This window comes from Amblyomma maculatum, chromosome 10, assembly GCF_055883805.1.
Source record: "Amblyomma maculatum isolate TAMU_Amacu chromosome 10, ASM5588380v1, whole genome shotgun sequence".
NCBI lineage: Eukaryota > Metazoa > Arthropoda > Arachnida > Ixodida > Ixodidae > Amblyomma > Amblyomma maculatum.
The window spans coordinates 140,861,249-140,876,740 of record NC_139353.1 but is presented as its reverse complement, the minus strand read 5'-3'; the positions used below and the strand labels follow the sequence as shown (position 1 = coordinate 140,876,740).

The following is a 15,492-nucleotide window of genomic DNA, read 5'->3' as shown; positions in this document are numbered from 1 at the left end:
AGGTAGATGGTGGGGTCAGTGTGCAGTCCTCGTCTAAGAGAAAAGAGAACAGCCACAGACTTTTGCGTGGAAAACCTGAAACCATTTTTATCTGCCCATGATGCCAGCTTATTTACAGTTAGCTGAATCTGCCTCTCACATGTAGCTACGTTTGATGATGTACACGCAATTTGCAAATCGTCTACGTAAACTGAGTACATAATGGATTTCGGTATTACTTTAGCTATAGAGTTCATTTTTACTATGAAAAGCGTGGTACTTAAAATGCACCCTTGGGGCACACCAGTTTCTTGTGTGAAGTTTTAGAAAGTACGGAACCAAGACGTACTTGGAAGGATCGATTATGTAGAAAGTCAGCTAGACATTTTAGCATCCTGCCGCGAATTCCAAGCTCTCCCAAATCTCGCAGGATCCCAAACCTCCATGTGGTGTCGTAGGCTTTTTCAAGGTCAAAAAAGACGTCAAGGCAGTGTTGCTTATGTAGAAACACTTCTCGAACTGTATTTTCGAGGCGGACAAGGTGGTCAGTAGTGGAACATGTTTTCCTGAAGCCACACTGGTGAGTGTAAAGCAGTTTTTGGGATTCGAGGACAAACATCAATCTTATATTTAGAATACTTTCAAAGCACTTTGCAAGACAGCTCGTCAGGGCTATTGGCCTGTAACTACCTGGAGAATTTGTCAACTTTCCAGTCTTCAAAAGTGGCACTACAATGGCCTTCTTCCAGGACTCAGGAATGTTTCCGGATATCCAGATTTTGTTAAACAGTTTTAACAATGCTTCTACAGAGGTTTCTGATAAATGGGCTAACATTTCTTAGTGCACATCATCAGGTCCTGGTGCAGTGTGTTTGCCAGCTGACAGTACTCTATGTATTTCTTCTAGTGTAATTAAAGCATTGAAAGGTTCATTTACGCTACCAGTCATTGCGAGTTTTTGTTTTTCAACTGTTGATTTATACTTTGAAAAAGATTGTGTATAGTGTCTAGAGCTTGAAACTGCAGCAAAATATTCTCCCAATATGTCTGCTTGTTCCTCTATACTGGTTTGTGCGCCAGAGGTTGTGAAAAATGTAACTGTGAAGTGGGAGTACTTTCCATCCAGTTTATGTACTTTTTCCCACATGTCTTTCGATGTAACTGAGCTGTTGATAGAAGATACATACCTCTGCCATGATTGCTTTTCAGCTGTGCGGCGGATATACCGAGCTTTAGATTTTGCCTTCCTGAAATTTATCAGGTTTTCATGTGTTGGGTAGCGGCATAATATTCCTCATGCTTTGTTTTGTTCCTTTTTTGCCTTTCTACATTCTTGCGTATGCCATGCTTTACTATTTTGTCTCACCACACCGGAAGTCCGTGGAAAGGCTAGGTAAGCGGCGGCAATAATACATGCTGTGAAAGTTTCATTTAATGTGTCGACATCAAAACTGTCCGAAAAGATTTCTTCTAGGGCAGCTTCCTCGCGGAAGAGCGCCCAGTTGGCCACATTTAGCTTCCAGCGCCGTGGTTTTGTTAGGATGATTGATGGTGATGATGCTAGGCTGATAATGACTGGAAGATGATCGCTCCCATAGGGGTTGTCAAGTACGTCCCATTTAAAATCGATAAAAACACTTGGTGAACAAAAAAACAAATCTAGGCAGCTGAATTTGCCAGTGCTTGGAGAGCAGTATGTGTGTTTCCTCGTATTTAACAAACAGACATTGTTGCACAGAATAAAATCTTCTAAAACCTGACCTCTGACGTCAGTTTGTCTGCTTCCCCAAAAAGAGGAGTGAGCATTAAAATCCCCAACTAAAAGATATGGCTCTGGTAGTTGTATTAAAAGAGTTTCTAAGTCGTGAAGTGTAACGGTTAGATGAGGATCAATGTATATGGAGCATATTGTTATGGCTTTAAAATGGAGCACTGTGACTGCAACTGCTTCGTATGTGGTTTTAAGGTCGATTTTTCGGGTTGGAAAACCACCTTGGACCACAATAGCAGTGCCACCTGAGAGTCTGCTTAGGTTCTGTCGATCGCAACGAAATACTTGATGCTTTTTAAGGGTGTTTTTATTCTGCGGTCCAAGGTTTGTCTCCTGGAGACACAATGCGACTGGGGAAAAAGAACCTAATATATCTGTTATGTCAGTGTAATTGTTTAAAAGTCCACGACAGTTCCAGTGAACTAAAAATGCCATAGTGAAATATTAGTTGAGGATGGTTTAAAAACCTAGGTAGATGGGTCCTTTGGACCTGTTATTGGGACTTTGTCCGTTCGTTTTCGCTCGAGAGAGCTTTGCCGCCGCTGACGCGGCGGCGAGGAGGGAGATGTGTTCATCACATCCTCAGATGTGTTGGACGTTCTTGCAGAAGGCACGGGTGCACTTGGTTTAGACCTTGCTCCTTGGGACAAGGCCTTCGGGCCCGCTGACCTGGGGGTCAGCGCAGCCTGTTTTGGGCGTAGTGGAGCAGCACCAGCTACTTCCACCAGGGGCGCGGATGGCACCACCTCAGACTCATTTTTCGTAACCTGGGTAGGTGCTGAAGACTCCTGTGGTGCCGCGCCCTGCTGCGCCACAGAGGAATGAGAAGGGTGTTGGATTGAAAATGATTTGCGTGCTTCGGTGAACGTGATGTTTTCTTTTACCTTTAGAGTGATTATGTCCTTTTTAGTCTTCCACACCGGACAGCTACGCGAATAAGCAGGATGGTTGCCCTGACAGTTTGCACAGAAATGGGGTTGAGTTTGGCAGTCATCGGTTTGGTCCTCATGTGCAGCACACTTTGCACAAGTGAGTCGGCCTCGGCAGCTCTGAGCACCGTGACCGTACTTCTGGCAGTTAAAGCAACGTCACGGGTTCGGAATGTATGGTCTCAGGTTGACTTTTGTGTACCCCACCTCCACAGACTCGGGGAGTATGCTCAGTGCAAAGGTAAGGACAAAGTGTTTAGCCTCGATTTCTTTGTTGTCACGTCTTATTTTTATTCGGTATACATTTGTCACGTGTTGCTCTTTCAGCCCTTCCAGCAGTTCCTCCTCTGTCATGTACTTTAGATCTTGGTCCGAAAGAACACCGCGAACAGTATTCAAAGAACGATGTGGGCTAATCACAACAGGAATGTCACCAAAAGCGCTGACTCCTGAGAGTTTCTCATACTGATGATGATATAAAAGTTTCAACAGCAGGTCTCCATTTGCAAGCTTCTTGATCTTGTAACCCTTGCCTATAGCTTCAGTCAGTGTCTTTGCAACAATGAATGGTGAGGCTTGTCTTGCTGTCTTTTCTGAGTGCTCACTACGAACTACATGAAAGTGTGGGAAGGTGCTCTTTGTTTTAAAAAAGAACTGGGCAGTTTGGTCGGTGCACCCTCGTTTCGAAGGAGGGCGATCAGTTGAAGAAGAAGAGGAAGCCATAGAAAATGTTTATTGTTCGGCTGCGGTGCCAGCCACCCACCATGCAGCCCAACGAGAGGACGGGACAGGAATTGGCAATCAAGTCCTGCCCACGCCAGCTGTACACCGTAACTATAACCCAATATGGCGTAGCTCAGGGTGGTTAGCCACACAAGGTTAACCCTCGCCGCCTGGAAGTAGGAAGAAACGAAGAAGGTAAGAGAAGACAGGACAGTTGTAAGAGAGGGGATAGGAAAGTGAAAGATGGAGGGGAGACAGGAAAAGGGGACTGCCGATTTCCCCCGGGTGGGTCAGCCCGGAGGTGCCGTCTGTGGGAAGCGTGGGCCAAAGTGGTGTGTTGCCTCCGCCCAGGGGCCTTAAAGGTCCAAACACTCGGCATCGGCTCAACCACCAGGATCCCCTTTTCCCCAGACACGGCGATGCCGCGAACGGCTAAGCGTGGGTGCTCGGGGTCCGCGGTGTCGCACAGTACACGCAAACATCTGCTTTAACAGATGCCCCCTGCGGGAAAGGTATCAAAAGAGTAATGATCTTTATCCGAATATGATGACTGCATTTCGCCGCGGACGCTCTTCCATTGACATCGTCATCGATCTTGTGGCGACAGTAGAACACGAAAAGTGCCACCGTCTACTAGTAGCTGCTGTCTTTTTAGATATAAAGGGAGCTTACGACAGCATCCTACATGATGTCATTCTTGATGCACTTGATGACGTGGGAGTTGGTGGCCGGCTGTACTTGTAGATTGTAAGCTATCTCAGTGGCCGCTCTGTTTACATGACTACGCCTGAAGGAGATACTACCCGATTCAGGTCGGTCGTGGAGTTCCACAGGGAAGAGTCCTCAGCCCAACTTTATTTAACGTTGCGCTAATTGGCCTGGTGAGTGAACTGCCAACTAACATCCACATAAGTACATATGCTGACGACAACTGCACCTGGGCCTCTGGTTCGACGCGCCCACAACTACGTGCGAGATTGCAACGAGCTGTGTCATCGACGTCGATGTACCTACGGCGTCAAGGTTTATTGTTAGCGGCAGAAAAGTGTGCAGTGATTGCGTTTACGGGGAAATGTGTCAGCCGCTACCCGATTACCCTTCCTGGAGTCGTAATACCATACGTCTCCAGGTACAGATTCTTGGGAGTAATTATTGACCACCGACTATCTTCGTCGAAACATGTTACTATGGTGAAGAAAAGGCTAATTAATTTTTGCCATGTACTTCGTTACATAGCTGGCATCAAATGGGGTCATACTGAACGCTCCTTAATACGGCTTTACGAGATGTTTGTTGGCTACATCCGGTACAGCCTTCCTGTACTCTCTAGTATAAGCATTTCATGTTTGCGGACTTTAGAGAGCGTACAATCGCAGGCACTGAAAATATGCCTTGGAATGCCTAGATGCACCTCTAATAAAGGTACAATTGAAGAGGCACATGCTCCCGATATTCATATACTTGTCACACGAACCACTTCGTGTATATTTACGAGCACTTACAAGACACAGTTTTCTGCCACTCAGCAAAATTCTGGATGAAAGGCCGGACTGCAGTTTTACAAGTGCACTCCGCTGCCATCCGTCGCAAGTACCGACAGGATATGCCCTCCCATATCGTCCCGCCCAACCTCCATGGACGATGGATAAATCATTGGTGCACCTTCGTGTTCCCGGAATAGTTAAGAAATCAGTGGAGCCAATTAGTGGACTCAAACAACTTACTCTGGCGCACATCTGGTCAGAATATACTCATTATATTCACGTATACACCGATAGATCTGGGTCAGCACAGGCATCCGCTCCACCTGTGGTCATACCAACTCAGAAAACGACTCTGCATTTCCTTTTGGGACATACCGCTACATCAACCGCTGCTGAACTTGTTAGCCATTCGGGAATCTATTCGCTACATATGTGGGGAACCACATCAAAAATGGTGTATATTGACGGACTCAAAGACTGCATTACAAATTTTGGAAAACTTCTTACGCCACACTGCCTATCAGTCCCTGACACTAAACATTATGGACATCCTAACATCTGCCCAGCTGCAAGGCCACAGGATAATGTTTCAATGGATCCCTGCCCACTGCGGGCTTCATGGGAAGGAACCGATGTTGAAGCGAAAAACGCACTCATAAATGGCCTCCAAACAGCTGTGCATTTTTCAAGAGGTGACACGACGTGCCTTCTTACGAGTTGTATGAATAATGCTACAGCAGCTTACTGGGCCCAGCCAGACGCCCGACACATTCGTCTTAGAAGGCGCGATCAAACTTTAAAATTTTATGTTCCGCGTGATATTCCGCATCATCAGGCATGCTTACTACATAGACTTCGTTTAAGCGTGGCTTTCACGCACAAGTACTTACATTTAATTGGACAGATGGACTCGCCGGATTGTTCAACTTGTGGCATCCCAGACACTGTGGACCACATATTATTGGTGTGCCCAGCGTATGCGCGTGAAAGAAGTGTGCTAGCGGCTTCCTTGAAGCGTTTGGACAAGAGGCCTCTGTCGGAGGAACTGCTGCTGGGCCCTTGGCAGGAGAAGGGGAAGGGTGTCCAGGCAGTGGGTGCTCTTTGCCGTTTTTTGTGCGCCAGCGGACTCGATTCGCGCTTGTAAAACAAGCTACTGTGCCTGTACACGTATTTCATATGCCTTCTCCCTCATCGTAACCCATTATGACCTTCTTTCTTCTCTCCTTCGCCTTCCCCAGTGCAGAGTAGCAGGCCAGATTTGAATTATTCCGGCCAACCTCTCTGCCTTTTCCTTTCAGTAAATATATCTATCTATCTAATAGCGCATATTCAATATTTATATTTTACTACAATCCGATGTCCGCGTATCGTTCTCAGAGCGATAGCTCTATTCATGCCAAAGTCCGCCGCCATTGCAGACCCTGTAAATGATCGTCAGCACATCAACGTTAAATGTTTGAGTCATACCAGCACATTACAATTGTTATTCTTGTACCCTACATCGACTTTAATAACAACGCAAATGATTTATGTTTTGATAGATTTTACCTGGTATATTTATAGTTTTACTAATTATACGTCGTGAATAATTATCGTAAATAGTTATTTGATAATGAAAATTTCAAATATATGCTACAGCATAAGGTCATATTTGCATACTATTTTATGGCAAATAGAAATGTATTCGAATAAATATATGTCTTATTCACTTATCAATAAATATTAACCTATGGTTAAACATTTTCTTTTAAACTGTACTTCTTTAGCTGTCGTTGAAATGGTCTCAACGAGTAAAATTCAAGCTCAAGTGCCACACATCATACAACCATGCAATTATCGAGCTATCCCTAGCCTAACTCGGCTGAGCTATGATTAAAACACCGCCAGTTTTTCACTTATTTCTTAACTACAGTGCGTGTTCGTAGCAGACTAGATAACACTGCAACTAGTTTCCGTCTAGCAATATGCCGTTCTTTTTATGACTGTTAAATATGTAAGAATGTTACAAACGCATTTTGGTTTTAAACGACAATGGAGAGAGTGGCCTACTAGAGGGGACACAGGTGCGAGAGGGATTCAAGAACCATCCACATAACCATGTTGCAACACGATCGCCAGCGCTTAATCACAACCGCAAGTGAAGTATTAAAATCATTTCTCTCGGAAACCTATATCGCAGCATCTACCTTCTTAGGAACGCCCGCGCGTTAGAGCTCAATACACCGATGGCAACTTCAGGCGCGGGTAGTGGGTTCACTGCATCAATCAGGGCGCTCACTGAAGCCCGCCACTGTTGAGCTCCTCAAAGCGAAATGTTTACATCCACGCAGAGCGTAGACTACTGCCGCAAAGAGCCTCTATCGTTCCGAACTTCAAAGATATGGTAGAATTTCCTCTCGTCATATTTCTGGAATGCCTAGTTGTAAAAATGGCATAATGTTTAGTTCTCAATGATGCCTCAGTATTCGGTCCTTCGCTGTCATCGTTCAGCGTTTTTTTCAGTCATAAAAATAAAACGCTCGTCTAATTGTTGCCTTAGAAACGGAGTCCTGATGCACGTTAAGCAGATCCGGTGTCTTGCAGTTCAAGATTTTATTGAAAATGGGGGTGAACTACAAGGTCTTTGAACGGTGACGAATTGTAGTTTCTGCAGTACGCACACATTGTGCCAGCATTTTCTTCCGCTTTGTACATTTTTGAATTCATAGAATTGCCGACACCATAATGCTCTTACCCTAATTGCGATAAATGTGAAACACTGTCTCTAGGAAGTTTCCAAAGACTGGCTTCTCAATGCTTCCCATACAAGTCCAATATTTATTTCTGACGTGTAAATTGTTAAAGTATATATATAGTTCGGATACCATCATTTACCTACGTCTCTTCATGGTGCAGTGCGAGCTGATAAGGTACCACGGCTACCCGTGTGATGTCACGTATGCAACTACCGAGGATGGCTACGTGCTTCAAGTCATCAGAATTCCTAATGGAATCAATGGCAACGAATCTTCCACGCGAGATGGAGTGAATACAACATGTCTTCGCCCTCCCGTCCTCCTCCTATCTCCCTTGTTCACTGGGGCGGACATTTACTTTCTCAACTTCCCTTGGCAGAGCATAGGTGAGTATTATGTGTTTTTATTTTAGGGACTAAAATAAAATTTGATATTTGATTCAATGGGTGAAAGCAGTGTGCACGATGTCATTACTTCCATAGGCTGTGTTTATGGAGGCTAAGGTATCAAGGAAAGAGCATAAAACAAAAAATAAGTGCTATAATGAATGGGGGTACCTGCGTGTTAGTTCAGAGGAAAAACACAAAAAAAAGAGGAAAGAGGCCAAAAGAGCACAAGACGAATCGGGCTATAATATTTCTTTTCTTGAGAATAATTAATGTAAAGGAGGAAAGGACGAACGAATCTGCAGTGGTGGTGTAGTGGGTACAGGTGCTCGGCTACCACCTGGCCGTGGAGGCAGCTCTACATGGCTAATATAGATCGCAGGCTACAAGAAAGTAACCTGGGTTTTAATGACATAGATTAGGCGTAAGTCGTAGAGCAGCGGCGTCCTGGTTTAATGTATACGGAAGACATCTACTGTGAGACTCAAGAAGACTTGAAAACTGTAGTTCAACCTTGTGGAGACAAAAGACGCTGTAGGGGTGTGTTTATTCAGATGGATATAGCCGCTCAGGAGGAACTCGCAGCGGAGCGTCAGGCGTGGCGAACCAGCAAGGCAGCGACCAACTTCTTCGTCCTCGAGCGCGCCAGCACGCGATGCATGGCAGTGGCTAAGAAGACGAAAATTACCACACTACATTTTCCCCCCGGGTAGAGAAGGAGCCATCCTGGCGACTTATGGAGCCGACAGAACAGACGGATCGTAGTATGGCTTGATTCGGTTGACATGAACTGTTTCGCGTCCACGGCGGCGCAGGTCCGCAGAGGGCGTAACAGGCTCAAATACGTAGTTGACAGGAGATGTTTGTTGGAGGACTCGGTATGGACCATGATATCGAGCAAGAAGCTTCTTTGAAAGGCCGGTCGTTGTGGCAGGGACCCAGAGCCATACCAGGCAGTTAGGTGCATATGTAGAATGCTCGCCGGTGTCGCGGTGGTGTTTTTGTTGCAACTGGTTTTCTGTTGTAAGCGAACGGGCGAGCTGACGGCATTCTTCTGCGTACTGGGCGGCGTCCGAGAGTGGCGTCGATTCAGACATCAGGGCGGTAGAGAAAGAGCGCGTCCATTGTACAGGTTGGCTCGCGTCCGTAAAGAAGAAAGAAGGGAGAGAATCCATTGGTGGTCTGTATCGCAGTATTGGACGCGTAGGTTACGAAGGGAAGAACTTGGTCCCAGTTGGAATGAGCGTCGTTGACGTACATTGCCAGCATGTCACTCAAAGTACGATTGAAGCGCTCGGTCAGGCCATTCGTCTGAGGGTGGTAAGAAGTTGCGGTGCGGTGAATGATGCGGCATTCTTTCAGCAGTGCCTCAAGAGCTTCGGACAAGAGAACGCGTCCACGGTCACTGAGCAGTTCCTTCGGAGTTCCGTGGCGAAGAATCAAGTTGTTGAGAAGGAACAAAGCAACGTCTCTAGCGGAGGCAGAGGGTAACGGTGATTATTCAGTGTAGCAAGTAAGATGGTCTACTGCCACGATAATCCACCGGTTTCCAGTGGAAGTAGTAGGAAGAGGGCCATAGAGATCTATGCCAACGCGGTCAAACAGACGAGCAGGGCAGGGTAACGGCTGCAACGAAACAGGGGACTTCTGTGGAGTTTTTCGGCGTTGGCAAGATTCGCAAGCACGCACAAAACGTCGTAGAAAGCGGTACATTCCACGCCAATAAAATCGCAGACGTAGGCGCGTGTAGGTTTTCAATACGCCACCGTGGGCACACTGTGGGTCACCATGGTACGCAGCACAAATGTCGGCGCGGAGATGACGCGGGATGACTAGAAGCCACTTCCGTCTATCAAGCAAATAATTGCGGCGATAGAGAAGACCGTCACGAATGGAGAAGTGGTGGGCTTGTCGGACGAGCGCCTTGGATGAATGACCGGGAGTAGGACTTGAAAGAAAATGCAAAAGTGCACTGATCCACGGGTCATTTCGCTGCTCGGTAACCATGTCGACAGTGGAAAGAGTCGACAAATCGTAAGCACAGACGTGCTCAGACGAGGTATCACTAGGCAATGGCGAGCGGGAAAGAGCATCCGCGTCCGTATGCTTCAGACCTGATCGATAAATGACATTGATATCATACTCCTGGAGGCGGAGAGCCCAGCGAGCAAGGCGACCGGATGGGTCTTTCAGAGAGGCCAGCCAGCACAAAGCGTGGTGATCGGTCACAACATAAAACGGTCGGCCATACACATAGGGACGAAATTTTCCGATGGCCCAAATAATGGCCAAACATTCCCTTTCTGTGACTGAATAATTGGACTCTGCTTTCGTCAGTGTTAGGCTGGCGTATGCCACAACATACTCGCTGTGACCAGGCTTACGTTGGGTAAGGACGGCTCCAAGCCCAATACCGCTGGCGTCAGTGTGAATCTCCGTAGGCCCAGTCGGATCAAAGTGGCGTAGAATGGGAGGCGAAACCAAAAGGCGGCGTAAAGTGTCGAAGACTTTATCGCAGGCCGGAGTCCAGACTGAAAGGTCGGAGCTGCCGGCAAGGAGCTGGATCAGAGGAGCGATGATAGAGGCGAAGTTCAAGATGAAACGTCGAAAGTAGGAGCAGAGGCCGATAAAGCTCCGGAGCTGCTTCAGGGAGGTTGGCTTCGGAAACTCTGCAACTGCGCGAAGTTTGGTGGGGTCGGGAAGAATGCCGTCCTTAGAAACTACTTGGCCTAAAATAGTGAGTTTTCGAGCGGCAAAGTGGCACTTCTTCAAATTCAACTGAAGCCCAGCGCCGGCGAGACACGTGAGGACATCCTTTAGGCGGAGAAGGTGAGAAGAAAAATCGGTAGAAAAAACTGCGATGTCGTCCAGATAACAAAGACAGGTCTGCCACTTGAGTCCACGAAGAACAGTGTCCATCAGGCGCTCGAAAGTAGCCGGGGAATTGCAAAGGCCAAAGGGCATAACGTTGAACTCGTATAAGCCATCAGGTGTTATAAAGACAGTTTTCGAGCGGTCATCGTCAGCCATCGGCACCTGCCAGTAGCCAGAGCGCAAATCCAAAGAGGAGAAATACTCGGTAAACAGTCCAAGGCGTCGTCGATTCGTGGCAGAGGATAGACGTCTTTGCGCGTGATCTTGTTTAGCCTACGGTAATCGACGCAAAACCGGATGGAACCATCTTTCTTGGTGGCCAAAACAACAGGAGAAGCCCATGGACTGTTTGATGGCTGTATGACGCCCCGGCGAAGCATATCTTCCACATTATCAGCAATGAATTGGCGCTCAGAGGCCGACACGCGATAAGGACGCTGTCGTAAAGGTGCGTTTGTACCAGTGTCGATTGTGTGCATAACGACAGACGTGCGACCCAGAGCAGTGTGAGGAAGGTCGAAGGCAGAAGTGAAGCTCTGTAGAAGGGCAGAAAGTTGATCGCGTTACGCAGGTGGAAGATCTGCGTCAATAGCCTGTTGAAGAACATCGGGTAGTGTCGAAGCGGTCGCTATATCGCAAGAGCTGAGAACATTAACGTCTAATGAAGTAGGCGTGGCAGGAAAGGTATTTACACGCGCAGGATCAAGTTCTTCAATACGGCCGAGACACTCGCCGCGTAGCAGGACGGATGGGCACGAAAATGGATTCGATACATACATTGCACTAAGACCTTCTTCGAACTAGAGAACAGCAAATGGAAGCAGGAGTCACGGATGGCGTGAAGCGGCCTCGGACGGTGTGAAGAAGACAGTCGAAGTAGTAACACTTTCACAGGAGAGTGGAACGAGGGCAGCAGAAAATGGAGGAATGTCAGTGTCATTGGCGACAAAGAGTTTTACAGACGGGGTAGGAACGTCGCACAAGACAGTATCACACACAGGAAAAAAGGCAACTTCCGCGCGGGCGCAGTCAATAACGGCACGATGAGTGGAAGGGAAATCGTAGCCCAGGATGATGTCGTGTGAGCAGTGAGCCAGTACAATAAACTCGATGGTGTATAAGACGTCTTCGATGAGAACACGGGCCGTGCACGTTGCTGAGGGATGAATGCGCTGGGATGAAGCGGTGCGAAGCGAAAAGTCGGGTAGTGTGGTGGTCACCTTGCGAAGACGACGGCAAAGAGATTCACTGATGACGGATACGGCAGCGCCCGTGTCAACAAGAGCGAGTATAGCGACACCGTCGACGAACACTTGTATTACGTTTGCGGGAGAAGACGGAGGACTTGAAGAGTTCGAACCAAGCGCAGTTCTTGCTCCGGGAACTGCGACTGTTAGTTTCCCTCATCAGCACCGGTAGAACGTCGGGGAAGCGGTGATGGTGAACGGCGAGGAGGGGAAGATGATCGGCGAGAGGTATACGTTTGATTGTCCCGAGGAACGAACTCGGAACCGGGTTGAGTTCTCGGCGAGGGCTGGTCGGCGTCGTACGAGTAGTTCCAGGGGTCAGGGTGAGAAGGTGGAAGGCGTTGGCGGCAAAGACGGGCTACATGGCCCGGCAGCCAACAAGAGTAGCAAATTGGCCGGTTGTCTGCGGTGCGCCAAGGGTTTGTAGGGCGTTGGCGTACCCTTGGAATAGGGACATGGAACGCCGACCCAGGCGATCGCGAAGGATGGTTGGAAGGGGCGGCCTGGTAGGAAACAGGTGCGGTTGGCATTAGCGGCCTGGCCGCAACTTGGGCGTACGTTAGTGGTGCCGTTACTTGCGCTGGCACGGGGCTGGTCGGCAGCACTGGGCTGGGCGGGAGCACGGAACTGGGCGAAATGACATGAGCGATATGGTCTTGCACGGCATGCCGTATGGTAGGGGCCAAAGACGGAGCCATGTCAGGAACAAGGCGACCAGTGTCGTGTAATTGAGGGACCAGGGATAGCTGGCGGGCGACCTCTTCGCGAACGAAGGCTTTTATCTGTTGAATCAAAGGGCTGTTCTCGGATGAAGTAGAACCACCCAGTGCTAGTGTAGAAATGGTGTCGTCTTTAAAATGGGACCGCCGGGTAGAAGCGCGCTGCTTTCGAAGCTCGTCGTAGCTCTGGCCAAGTTTAATCACGTCACTGACGGAGGCAGGATTTTTCAGCCAGAGCATCTGACACGCGTCCTCGGAGATACCTTTCAAGTTGTGTCCGATCTTAGCCGCTTCGGACATTACTGGGTCGACACGTTTGTACAGGTCAACGATGTCCTCTATATAACTTGTGAATGACTCTTCGGTATGCTGTGTGCGCTTACGCAAGCGTTGTTCTGCTCGGAGTTTGCGAACTGCAGGACGGCCAAACACTTCCGAAAAATTCTTCCTAAATGCAGACCAAGATGGCAGGTCTGCCTCATGGTTGCGAAACCAGAGGTTCGCCACGTCGGTCAGGTAAAAAATTACGTTACTTAGCTTAATAGTGTCGTCCCATCTGTTATAACTGCTGACACGTTCATACGCCGACAACCAGTCGTCGACGTCTTGGTCAGCCGTGCCACTGAAGAGGCATGGATCACACTGCCGTAGAACGCCAGAACACAGTACCATGGTTGGTAGGAGCGCCGATGTCGATGTGGTCTCGACTGGCATGGTGGAAGCAGTGGTCAACGTGTGGCTTCTAAGTTCCAGGGTGGATTGGAACGTACCCAGCAGCACCTGCACCAATTGTAGGGGTGTGTTTATTCAGATGGATATAGCCGCTCAGGAGAAACTCGCAGCGGAGCGTCAGGCGTGGCGAACCAGCAAGGCAGCGACCAACTTCTTCGTCCTCGAGCACGCCAGCACGCGATGCATGGCAGTGGCTAAGAAGACGAAAATTACCACACTACAACGCTTTTAACTCAATTACGTCAGGTTTCATGGTTTTCAGCCTTCTAGCCCATCGGGCGCTTAAAATATAAGGCCATAAGCGGCAGAGTATGAATATCTTGAGGTAATAATAAATTTAGGACTGGCATGCATGGAAAAGCACAAACACTATGTTGTAGCAAAAGTATGCAGAGATGCTCGGACATTAATCCTCGCCTTACAGGGACCGCACAGGTATGAAGTGCTCAGGGGCATCTGAAAAGAAAGTATGGTTGTAGAGCTTACTTTCCCTAATGCGGGTAACAGTCGTGATTAGAATAAATCAGAGGTGTGTTGACCGATTAGCACTAGATTCCCACGGCAAAACCAAAAACCAGGCGGTACTGGGTGCTTTGGCCTGGGCACCTTTCAAAACGCAGTAAGTTCGGAATAAAATATATCAGCAACGCGTGCGTACAGATAATGAATATTACCAGCTGGACAATTGAAGTACTAAACAGATGTACCATAAAAGCGTTAACTCAACACAGGGACAAGAAATAACGAGTGTCAAACAGCATAAGAAAGATACAGACAGTAAATTTTAATGGATTCTGTCAAAACAAAGCAGAGTGTAAAAGCTGGAAAAGCAATTTCAGAAAAGGATCTTTCTCTGATCGCTCAATAAGCGCTCCCCTAGTATTTTAAGTTATAGGCGCCTTAGAAGATGCAGCTGCAAAAATAAATTAAACCAAGAAAATTACACATGGGCAGTGGTTAGTAAATCCATACAAACATCTTATAGTTGAATGCGATGGTATTCATCCAGATCTCTTGTAGGCGCCGTCACTGTCTCTGAGTATACTGGCCCCAGAGTATATTCTGTTAAACTCTATCTGAGGCCGTACGGTTGGTAGACACCAGTGGTCGGGTAAATGAACCTGCGGTGCAAAAAACGATTAGAAGGTTGTTTGTTGAAGATCAGGAATGCGGAAGTATAGAAATAAAAGTTTATGAATTTCGGGGATAGAATTTGCCGAAAATTCGAAAAATGTGTTGTGTGCACCTGGAGAGAAGCTGTTGTTGTTTAGTAGGTTTACTTTTCCGCATCGATGAAACTAGAAACCAATTCAAAGTAATTGCATTGCTCAGCAGTAGTGATTGGAATGTAACGTTATTTTGGGGGACGAGTACTTAGTATTGTGTTTTGTTTACATGTTCGCAATATTTGGCAATGTACCTAGTATCGTAAATTACTTTGATACCAAAAGTAAACGTCGAATGCATGCATGCGTACAATCTTGAAAACTGCTTTTGTATAAGGTGTATGAACACAGCGCTTATGTAAAGAGCTACAATCGGCACCAAACGTTCATGAAAGTTAAACTATATCTTAATTCATTAGAACCGTTACGTGTATGAGGGCGATAGTTGACTCGCTCAGCGATTCGCAGGCTTTCTCCTGTGATGTCTGCCACCACGCGATCGGTGCCTTGATCCTGAGTAACGCAAGTTTGACGGCTTTACCTCCGTGCTCTTTTTGCTTGTCCTACGGCGCCATTTCCACTTCTCCTCTGAAAACACCTCCTGCGCTAGGTAACGCGGTGTAGGAGGTATTTAAGTCATATCATTGAAGGAGCATGTGTCGGTTAGAATGTCTCTCATTATTAGATGGCAGATGTGTTTAAATTTCATAGCGAAATGATATCACACCCTCGAGAACACTGTACCAA

The 15,492-nt window shown here is 47.4% G+C and overlaps 1 protein-coding gene across 1 annotated transcript in view; it reads left to right on the top strand.

Annotated features, from left to right (window-relative positions):
* Positions 1-15,492, top strand: part of LOC146177573 (lipase member M-like) — a 97,958-nt gene that overhangs the window by 15,813 nt on the left and 66,653 nt on the right. Inside the window, exon 2 of the mRNA XM_084581593.1 lies at positions 7,782-8,007. Coding sequence (XP_084437719.1) covers positions 7,782-8,007 — 226 coding nt within the window. The remainder of the gene's footprint in view (positions 1-7,781; positions 8,008-15,492) is intronic.